The 11,771-nt window shown below is 40.1% G+C and overlaps 1 protein-coding gene across 1 annotated transcript; it reads left to right on the forward strand.

The window, feature by feature from the left end:
- seraf (Schwann cell-specific EGF-like repeat autocrine factor) lies at positions 1 to 7,990 on the forward strand. Its single transcript, XM_020920861.2, has 5 exons — positions 1 to 232; positions 1,151 to 1,246; positions 1,345 to 1,449; positions 3,356 to 3,451; positions 7,878 to 7,990. The coding sequence occupies exons 1-5, from the start codon at positions 1 to 3 to the stop codon at positions 7,988 to 7,990; spliced, it is 642 nt and encodes a 213-aa protein (XP_020776520.1).
- The last annotated feature ends 3,781 nt before the right edge of the window (positions 7,991 to 11,771 follow it).

Genomic DNA, 11,771 nt, shown 5'->3' on the forward strand with positions numbered 1-11,771 from the left:
ATGGCTGAGCGTCGTGCGTGTGGAGCGGCGGTTGTCCTGGCGGTGTGCGGGGCGGTGTTGGCTCTGTGCGGGCTGTGCGTGGCGCGCTCGGACGCTCCTCGGGGGGTGGCTCTGGGCTTCGTGTTTGACCCGAAGGCGCAGTGCGAGCCCCGGTGTGAACACGGAGGCATCTGCATCCGCAACAACACGTGCTTCTGCTCCCGAGGATACGAGGGCGAGACGTGCCAGTTCGGTGAGATGTGCATGGATGTGTATGGATGTGCATGGATGTGTATGGATGTGTATGGATGTGCATGTGCATGTGCATGTGGACTCTACCACCGCGGTGAGCCTTAATTACCGGCTCGTTATGTCGCTGTGGTAAAGTGGTTTCTTATTTGCATTATGGTCTTGCTGCAGTAGATGGACTAACTGATAGAACACGAGCAACACGTGCTCAGACTTTTCTCAGACTGGTGCAAACAAACCAAGAACTAACCACTTCTAAATCAGGACTCAGGCAGGTCTAACATGGTCTAAAACTACTTCTGGAGGGGCTCTAGAGTCTTATGCAGGGCTGCAACGATTAATCGACTAATCGTGACTAGTCGACTATACACACACACACACACACACACACACATATATATATATATATATATATATATATATATATATATATATATATATATATATATATATATATATAATTACAGTAGTTATATTATAATAATCCTAATCATTATCTGGATTGTTCAGACTCTAAAACACATCTGAAAAATACACATAAATAAAATAAATGCATTCACATTTTTATATACAGGCTGTTCTGTGGAATCCTCCAGTCTCCATTTTGCAAGTTTATTTGGTTAATAATGTATTAATAAAAAAAAAATAAAAAAAAATCAATGTACAATAGAGATAAATTTGTTGACCGATTGAAAAATTTGGGGAAAAACAATAGTAGTAGTGGACAAGTAAATACTTGTTAGTTGGAGTCCTGGTCTTATCCCTTGGCCTGGTTATTACTGTGTTAGTTTGACAGCAGGTTTGGACCTGGTGCTTAGACGCTCCTGTATAATACTCCTGGTCTACAGTCTACACTCTAGCTTCAGTTTAAGTTTAGTTTGCTCTTACTTTAGTCATTCACAATAAATCCTTGTTGTTGTAGCGACGTGTTTTCCCAAATGTAAGAACGGAGGAGTGTGTCTGAGGCCTGGGAAGTGCAGATGTCAGGAGGGATACGGAGGACGGTACTGTCATAAAGGTGAGGACATCATTTAAGAACATGTGACTATGACCAGTGTGTATTGTCTTGTATTATATTATATTGTGTTGTGTTGTGTTGCTGCGGTGCCGCTGCAGTGACGTGTGATGGAGGCTGTTGGAACGGTGGAGAGTGTTCTGCGGTGAACGGAGTGCCCCGCTGTATCTGCCCCTCCTCCTGGACCGGAGCTCGCTGTCAGGAGGGTGAGATCATGTGACTCTTACTTTACGCTTCACTGTGTTCAGATAGAACAGGTCAAAGTTTGCTGAACTTATAAATGTATGTGAATGTGAGTACTGTTGGGCAAGTTACTTTAAAACTGTAATGTTTTATTTATGACTTATTACTGTCATTTCAAAGTCATTCGATATATTACAATATTACTGCATTTAAAATGTCAGACATTACATTACTATTGCATTACTTTAAGTTACTCTCACCAAAGTAACTGCGAAGATGCTGAACTTTTGCGCTGTATATGGACTGAACCAGGACTAAACCAGGTCTAAACCAGGACTAAACCAGAGCTGAACCAGGACTATAACAGGACTAACCTCTGACTGATTCCAGGACTGAAGAGGAGGACTAAACCAGGACTGAACTAGGACTAAAATAAGACTAAACCAGAACCAAACCAGGACTAAACCAGAAGTGAACTCGGACTAAAACAGGACTCACTGTCGGGACGGGCTCGAAGGAGGTGACCGCATTGGCACAGACCTGCTGCTCGGGCTCGCAGCCCTGATTTCAGCAACTATTTGCAGATACCCAACCCGGTGCAAGACTCTGCTATAGCGCGTAACTTCTACCTTCCTTCAGCGTGTCCAGAAGTCCAACTTCTTGTGCAATGGTTTGCATCTTCCTCTGCCTTTTGGGTGTGAGCGCAGGAGACTTTGTCAGTGCAGAACGTTTCGTCGACATTGTGGGTTTTGTCGGGGAGAAAACTTACAAACATACAGCACTTCAGAATCACACTGATACAGATCGACAACACATTCTGTACTGTACAGGAGACAGGAGTCCCTTAGCCAATCAGGACGCAGCGGGAGGAACGCAATATGTGTTCATACACTGTAAAAACAAAAAGCATGCAAAATTGCACTAAAAAAATCAGGGAAACAGCGAGACCACGAAAAGTGAAAGCGCGATAGAGCGAGGGACGACTGTAAACCAGGTCTAAACCAGAACTGACCCAGGTCTAAACCAGGTCTAAACCAGGTCTAAACAGCGTAGAGTTCTGCGTCTGTCTTTTCGCCCGTGGTTAACTCACGTCTACGCGGGCGCACCTCTGGCGATTTTAGCGAATTTCTATGAAGAAAAACCCACCACTTCAATTCAGGTTAAAAAAGCATTGTAAAGCGCGTTACTCACATTTGTACCGAGTAAAATATTAACTTTTTTTTCCCTGTAACACCACATGCAATGCATTACAGTAATTTGTTACTTTTATAACAAGTTACTCCCAACACTGAATGTGCGTAAAGTAACTAAAATGTACTAAAATAAGAGCAACTTTACTTCAAAATGGACAGTTTTACTTTACTAAGTATTAATAATAATACAAAGCACTGCATTTATTCACTCCACTTCACTGGTGGTAAGATACTTTTGTAGCCACAGCTGCCCTGGGACAGACTGACAGATTTACATCACCATGTTACCGTTTATTGATTTGAAAATGCTGTATTAGGTGAAAACAACGTATTAAAAAGTGTAATTAGTTTCAGTTTATTTTTTGACAAGTCCCCTTTCACATTTGCTCCCCGCGCTCCCCCTTCAGAGCACTATCACATGACAGTCGACATACAGTACATCCCGCTAATGAAACTACTGCACATCTCATCTGGTTTGTGGAGTTGTAGTCTTGCGGGCTGGATCTTGGACAGGCTCATACAGGTAACCCAGGCCCAGGAGAGATCACTAGATTACGCAGACCTGCATGGATGACTTCTAAAATCTCTTCAGGCATGTTTTTGATGAGGAAACAGTGTTATAACGGTATAATGGCAGGGGAATCCAAAAGGTTACCCTAAAAGTGCTTTGTGTTGGTTTGTGTGGTTCTTGCTCTGCTCCTGATCAGATCTTTTGTTTCTCTTGTGTTGTCTGCAGCTCTGTGTCCTCAGGGATGTAGAAACGGAGGGATCTGCGTGGCCCCTGGAATCTGCAGCTGTCCGGACGGCTGGCTGGGAGGGGCCTGCCACACCGGTGAGACTCTACACGCACAATACACATTTAACACAATGTTTAACACAATATTTAATGCCATACTGTGGAACATTCAAGGCAAAGAATGAACACTCCATGCAGACAAATGCAAGTTCAGTGTTTTAGACTTCCACAAACATGTCCATTGTGTTCTGAAACTCTTGGGATTCATGGATTAGATTCAGATTTCAGTCTTCTCTCACGTGGGCAACAGTATCTAAGGGCCTGGTAAAAACGACAACATTTTTATCAGAAGTGCCTTTCGTTTAGATGGTCACAGCGTTTTTGGGAATTCAAAATGCAAACATCTGAAATCACCCTCCAGAGTGGAAAAGTTGAATATGCTCCGCTGTAGTGTTTCCGTCCACACTGCCCAAGACGCAAAACTCTGGTCGGATCTGCTCACGTCACGTACACGTTTACGTCACATACATCAGTGTTTCCCACATTTTTTTTCTGGGGACCTATATTTTTTAAAGTCACAAACCTTCATGACCCAAGTCAATAGACATTACTCGTAAATCATAAAATAAAGGTGGATTTGACCATTGATCGTGTCTCTGAACAATTAGCATTACTCAAGTTTGAAACACTGAAAAACACTGAAGCAGCAATAAAAGGATCTGTAAGTATCCTGAAGTGCACTGACATTTGTTGATTCATCATCTTCTTTTTGGACAACCAACCAAGCCAGTATTTCCTAACTTTAGCTCGTTCATGGCAGGCAGAGAGGATTCGCTGATTCACTCTCTCTCTCATGTAGAACATCAGAACTGTATATCGCAGACCTACATGCAGATCGTGACAAGGCGACCCAAAAAAAAACTCTTGCGACCCACCTGAATGTCACGACCCAGTCTTTGGGAAACACTGACATACATCACCACCTAGTGTCACCACCGAGCCGCCTGGCATGCATACCCAGTCCAATTCCACCCACTTTTGAGTTACCATATGCATTCAGATTTCCTCTCAAAAACGCTCATCTAACTGCGGAATAAAAAGTGAAGATGCGTCTTCTGTTCAAACCGTCATCATATAAACGTAGCCTTAGTTGGTAGAGTTTACTCATTGATCCAAAGATTGGCAGCTTCAATCTTCGACATCATTGGTTGAGTGGTCAGATCCACTGACCCACAGGCTGGTGGTGTGATTCCAGCTCCCACAGATGACTGCTGTCGTTGTGTCCTTGGGCAAGACCCACCTCGCTCCCAGTGTCTGTGTACACTGGTGTGTGAATGTGTGTGTGAATGTGTGTGTGGTTCCTTGTTGTAAAGCGCTTTGAGAGCTGAAGGTGGAAAAGTGTTGTATAAAAATGTGACCAATTACATGTTAAATAATACTCTTGTTCAAACTGAGAAGTATCAATGCAGTGTCCAAAAAATGCAATTAAATATTTAGCAAAATTATTCCAGCATGTGCTTTTAACACACACGCCACTCTATTTTTGGACTCTACACACTTTGTAGTAAAATAAGGTTGTGGATGTACTTTATTTTAATTAGATCACTGAGGAAAAATCACCCAAATCTGCGCTGCATATCGGTCTAAAATGATCATCTTTTCCTCTGGATTCTAAACAATTGGTATTGACATGAGTCGATTACATAATACAGAGTGTCCCAAAAAATGTACATCATTTCACAGGGCAGTAATTTTGGCAATTCTTGATGAAATAACCTCAAAATTTCACAGAATGTATAGAAACAGACTGTTTTATTTTTGTTCTGTTTAAGAGAAGTCATTTTGTGTCTTGGAATCTGCTCGCACACACTCACTCAACACTGTGTAGCCTTCAATGCAAAATTTGGAAAGACTTCCACAACTGGCAAACAAATTTGGACTTGGTACCAAAAATGTAAAGAGGAAGGCTGATTATGCAGGGCTAATGGAGGAGAAGGTCAAGCAAGCTTATGAAAAACTCTTGCGAACCCCCAAGAAGTCTGGGTGAAAAACAAGTTTGGAAATGCAGATTCCTCAAAAGATGGTTTGTCGTACCAGATCATTTAGCCCTGCATAAACAGCCTTCCTCTTTGAATTTTTGGTGCCAAGTCTAATTTGGTACCAAGTTTTTCCAAATTTTGCATTGAAGGCTACACAGTCTTGGGTGAGCGGATTCTTAGATGCAAAATGACTTCTCTATGGGAGTGAACGACTCAACCTGAATACAATAAAAATAAAATATTAAGTATACAATCTTGATCTGTTTCTATACATTCTGTGAAAATTTGAGATAATTTCATCAAGAATTTCTAGAATTATTGGCCTACAAACTTACGTAAAATGTTTTGGGACACCCTGTATTATATAATCAACTGATGTCAATACTGATTGTTTAGAATCCAGAGGAAACGATGCCCGGTAAACGATGGCCAATAAACTCTGCCGATATTTTATGAAGAGCTGATTTAGGATCATTTTTCCTCAGTGATCTAATTAAAATAAAGCACAAATTCATCCACAATCTTCTTTTACTGCAAACTCTGTAGAGTCCAGTGTAGTCACATTTTTGCAGTGCTCTCTTTAAACTAAAACGTTCAAATAAAACTTCTTGCATATAATCTCTGTGCATCTTTAGGCAGCTGGTTGGGCCAAACAAAATATACTTTAAAAAGTGCAAATATCGGTCTCTATTCTGGAGGTGGTCTTTCTGGCTTCTCTACTTTTCGATCGGTTCCAAAAGGATTATATAATTTTGGTTCATGTTTATTCATCACCGTCTGCATTACTTGAGCGTTTTCCCAGATGTAAAAACTAAACCTACAGTGTGTTTTCACCCACACGTCTATAGTGACTGAATGAAGTGTGAAAAGTGTCTGTTACTCTTCCCGTCGCACACATGTTTAATCCATAGACTGTGTAAAGACGTGGACCGAGGGAGTGTGAGCTAAAACAGTCAAATGAAGCTCATCAAGGCTCGCAGTTATGGGACAAATTGAAAGCAGAGTTATCTGAATTAGGAAGAGGAATTAATTTATGGACAAAATAGTGAAATAAAAACACCAGGATCTAGAATGTTCCACAGTACAGATTAAACTGATTTATTATGAGCGAGACAAGCAGGTTACAGCACTACGCACATTACAGTTCAGATCTGTGGAGAGTCGCCTCGATTCACAGAAAGAAAGACTGCAATAGAAACACCCGTAATGAATAATTGTTTGTTTTGTAATGAAATGTGTGTACTGTGCAATTATAGTTTATAATGTACAGGAAATGAGAAGTCTACAGGGTTCCCACTCTTTTTCACTGACAAAATTACAAAACTTTTCCATGACTTTTTTATGATCTTAAGTGAATTTTCTATGATTTTACGGCACCTACATGTGTAGAATTGAGCATACTTTTAGTAACCTGTTTCATCAGCTCCATCAGTCTGACCTCGGAGCATTAGGATTTGTTTGCTTGACAGTAATCGGGTACTTTTTTTTAATTTAACCAGTCGCTGCTATTTGATCGTGATGTAACGCATCAAATCCCGTAGGAAGAAGGGCAATAACGTCTTTCCCGTTGATAAAATTCATCAAACATTCTCTTTGTTCTGGCTTTAAATCCTCGATCTCGGGAATCATTGCCAACACAGAATGTCTGTCTTCGTCTACATCCATCTCGACGCTTTGTTTACTGTTGTACTGTTCCACAAAAGGGACACAGACAGGCGCGATGAGTTTGACGTCATGGCTCCACAGCTCACAGCTGACTGGCCAGGGCGCCGTCTACAACTGCCGGGGTTCCGTCTAGTGTATTCTGATTCCTGACCTAGTCGCTGGAGAGAAATGAAATTGAGCGGAGACACTAGGAGGCACCAGTCTGGCTTTACTTTTAGCGTAAATATGAAATGTTAATCCATCCCACTCACTTTAATGTCACACTATGGAACATTCGAGGTAAAGCAATAACATCTCCATGGAGACAAGCAGGTAGAGGACTTTGCTCGAGAAAAGTTGTACAGTGTACTTTCAATATCTATTTCACTTTATGGTCGTGTTGGTGCATCACTCGTGGTCAGACTTGGTCTCATATTTATTTTGTTCTATGGTGTTTGTTTATGTGCTGCTTTGTGTTGTGTTGTCCTGTTTTTTGATAAAGCATGTTACCCCCTGTCCCGAGACAAATTTCTCCCATGGGAGACAATAAAGGATTATCTTATCTTAACTTAATATGAACCACCAGGGGTCTTTTTAAAATATAAAGTTAATTAGAGCCAGTCAATGGAGCTGGAAATGTGCCCATGCTCACTTCCTGTTCGTAACAGATTAGGATTCACTCCATTTACACACAAATAAAAGTTATTTTTGCCAGAGCAGTACGTTGTTTACACACACCTTGCTCTGCGCACCGGTATGTAAAAAAAAAAAAAAAAGACTTTATATATATATTGTCAGATGTGTGTGGTTAAACTGTGTGTGTGCCTCTCGTCCTGTAGCTGTGTGTGCGACGCCCTGTCTGAACGGAGGGAAGTGTATTGCTCCAGGGAAGTGCCGCTGCCGCCCGCCGTTCTCCGGAGCGCACTGTGAAGAGAAGAAGAAGAGCTACTGATGTCACCTGACCCGGGGTTAAAGGTCACACAGGCCGCTCTTGACACGGGGCTGTAACTGCCATAAGAGTAATAACACGTCTGACTGGAATAGCTGGTGTTTTTCTACTTTAGGTGTGAAGTAACGCGGGACTTTCACTGTGTTACTAAAGTGTACTTGACAAGAATTCACAATAGTAATCTTGATTTGAGATTCAGATTTAAAGGAGCAGTATGTCACTTTCTGGAGGTGTCATGTCACCCTTGTGTGTTTCCATGGAAATAGAAAGTTAAAACCAGACTACAGAACATTCTCCATGAAGATAGATGGAGATAAAGGTCCATAGATGGTATAAGGACGTGGACTAGGGGAGTGTGACGTCACCCATAGAGTCTGGCTCCAGTCAAATGAAGCTCACTGAGGCAATTTTGGAGTTTCATATTAGGAATAGGAATTGATTTAGAGGATAAAATTGTGAAATAAAAACACAGAGATCATGTAGAGTGGTTTAGTATGAACATTTTAAGACCAAAATGTTAGGCTGACAGAGAGGGGCAACACTTTTATAAAAGAAAGTGAACTGGAGTCAGAGTCGGTGGAGTTGGTCGATGGTTTTATGCCGTACTGTGGAACATTATTGCCAATATAACAACATTTCCATGGAAACAACAGGAGGCCTTCCCCCGGGCCAAATAAGAGTCAGGTTTGTAGAGATGCAAGACACATTGGAGATGTTATTCACTGCAATAAAAACAACCAAAATGAAAAACACGAACCTGAAGCTGGTATATTTCTTGGCCAAAAAGTGACATACTGTGGCTTTAAGATGTATTCATGTATAGATTGTTTGACTTTCAAGTACAAGTGCTCAAATTAAGATTAATATTGTATATTCTAAGTTATTTAAAGTGGAACTAAACACTAAATCATCTTAAACACATTTTCTTTAAACCAGACCTGGGCATTGTCCAGCTCCAGGGCCACATACAGCCCTTTGGTTGATCCTGACCAGCCTGTTTAAGATCATCTGGAATTACAAAATAAACATATTTTATCATTTTACCTCATGCATGCTTTTATTTTTTTTTTTTTTAAATGACATTTTTTGTAAGGTGACCTCACTTTTTCATTGCTTAGTCATAACATAAACTCTTACAGTCTGACCAGCTCATCAAAACAATCATATTTACTGCTTTTTATAAAGAAATACAATTAATATTATGCAGAATTGTGTTAAGCAGTTTGGCCCTCCACAGTATTTAATGTTTCTCATGTGTTCCCATAGAAAAAATAAGTGCCCACCCCTGGACTAAACTATTAAGTCTGGACGGGACGAGACACAGTTTCCACAAGACGAGAGGAGATACGGGTTTGGGTCCACGAGATGAGACAAGATGACATTTTAATATCATTTCTAACATATATACATTTCATGATTCTTTTTCCAATTTTGGCCTCACAATTGTTTTATTTATTTGATCTCATTTTTTTTCCATTCTAGTTCTGCTTTTTAGAACCGTTAAAGAGATGTAACTCACCGTTCCATTCCAGTCTATGGTGTTTTAGTGTTTTAATAACATTACGTACTGTTCCTTTTTGCCAGCTTTAGTACAAAATGGGCCCCTGCTCCCCCCTCACTCTCCCCTTTAGTCCTCCAGGTGCAGCAGATCTGTTTGAAATATGCGTGTGGTCAGAGTTTAGGTGTTTAGTCCCACTTTAAAACCATGTAGACATTAATCTTTGGACATTTGTATTAATAATCTATAGGATTTTTTTATTTACAGTGTGTTCATCTCACAGGCAAAAGCAGTTCTCACACCGCAGAAGTAGCAGCAGTAGTAGTAATAGTAGTAGTAGTAGCAGTAGTAGTAGCAGTAGTGGTTATACTAATAGTAATAGCTGTAGCGGGTAAAGTAAAGTAAACTTGTGAATACAGGTATGTGACTTTTTATTTGTATGAAACCACGTAGCATGTAAATGTGCATTTTTAACAGTTGATTTGAAACTGAAAGTACACAAAAAGTTCAAAAGTGTATTATCAAATGCAATAAAAATATGTATGACTTTCTGTACGCTGTGTGATTGTTTAATGCCATTTGGAACGTTCGTAACATAGAAGAAAACACAATCCGACATCTTTATTTTCAGACTAAATATCCACAATGATCATATGTAATCTTTATAAACGTTCTAGAATCTGATGATGTCTGTTTTTGGGGTTGAATAATGGCACTACTTTCTGAAGCTACTGTGAAAAAAATCTTTTAACTTTTGTTTATTTATACTAGCAGAGAAGTTAAAGGTTCTCTGCCCACAATATGACTTTAAACACTTCCACCTTACTGTACATTTCTTCAATTACAGGTGGTTTTATCGCTCAAAAATACCTAGAAAAACATACAAACTGATTACGACTGGGGTTTCCTTTCCACAGAACTGACCTGTAACTTGGTCTGGTTTGGTTTCCGTGAAAAGAGAAAGTGAAAAAAGCCCTCGTCAGATCATCTCTTGCTTTGGACCACAGTACCAGAAAGGTTTAGTACCATACTGTGAAACATTCCAGACAAAGCAATAACATCTCCATGGACGGACCCGCCACCAGAAAAGTTACACAATGCACCTTTAACGGTTACGGTGTGTTAGGGTGCAGGTGAGTGCAGGCAGATGGAGGGCAGCTAGATAAATAGTTCTAATGCAGGTTTTTTGTTGTAATAGGCTCTAGTCACGCTTACCGGAAGATGTTTGGAAACATGCAGATGGCGACTTTTGGTGAAGTTACCAACACTGAGCATGTGATAAAACCATGGACAGTGTTCCCACTCTTTTCACTGACAAAATTTCAAAACTTTTTAGTGACTTTTTCATGACCTAAAGTGAATTTTCCATGACTTTACATGTGTAGAGCTAAATATGAGATGTTAACCTTTCCACTCTCCTCATGGTTTGAGATTATAGTTTTTTAACATTCAAAATCCTGTCAGTGCAGTAATTATCGTCTCTTTTAAACAAAAAGCGCAGACGTTCAGAAATAATCAGAATAGTCTCATGAGAACTTAACAGAACACTGTAGTTGTGTGAAAGAGAGATTAAAATTCCATGACTTTTCCAAAACTTTCACTGAATTTACAAAATTTCATGACTATTACAGGCCTTCGGAATGACATTTTCAGTTTCCATGACTTTTCCAGGATTTCCATCACCCTGCAGGAACCCTGCATGGATTTAACAGCAGCGTCTTCACAACCTGCCATGTTTTCCATGAGGGATGGGACTCTAACTGCAGCTTCAGTGTCACTTACAGGCAGCTGGATGGAACTGTTGATCTGCTGAACATAATGGTTAAGTACGAATGGGACGAGACACAATTTCCACGAGACGAATCGTGGTACGAGTTTGGGTCCACGAGAACGAGACAAAATGAGATTTTAACATACTTTCTAATATATACATTTCATGATTCAGTTTCCAGTTTTGGTTTTCAATCAAATCAATTTGGATTTCATATTTTTTGTTTCCATTCTAGTTCTGCTTTTTTGAACCGTTAAAAAAAAATGTAAGTCACTAATATGTGATCCTTTTTAGTCCAATCCAAATGTGAACACTTGGAAAAATCTCACGAGATATTTTTTCTTCTGTGTGCACGATCTTGTGGCAATTTTGTCTCACAAGATCTTGAACCATCCCTATAAGTTAGATAAATTATAATACACAAATAAATAGGCAGTGTATTAAAGGAAAAAGAAAGAATACAATGACATCTAGATGAAGAAAACCAGGCCATTTTCTCAGATTTCTCAGATTTT

The sequence above is a fragment of the Boleophthalmus pectinirostris genome, unplaced genomic scaffold (assembly GCF_026225935.1).
Source record: "Boleophthalmus pectinirostris isolate CB_2022bp ecotype Guang Dong unplaced genomic scaffold, ASM2622593v1 HiC_scaffold_6, whole genome shotgun sequence".
Lineage (NCBI taxonomy): Eukaryota > Metazoa > Chordata > Actinopteri > Gobiiformes > Gobiidae > Boleophthalmus > Boleophthalmus pectinirostris.

Excerpts from the sequence above, each read along its gene's own strand:
- seraf (XM_020920861.2), top strand. The coding sequence starts at position 1 with ATGGCTGAGCGTCGTGCGTGTGGAGCGGCGGTTGTCCTGGCGGTGTGC. Across the intron at positions 233-1,150 it reads GGGCGAGACGTGCCAGTTCG|CGACGTGTTTTCCCAAATGT; the intron begins GTGAGATGTGCA and ends TTGTTGTTGTAG. Across the intron at positions 1,247-1,344 it reads AGGACGGTACTGTCATAAAG|TGACGTGTGATGGAGGCTGT; the intron begins GTGAGGACATCA and ends GTGCCGCTGCAG.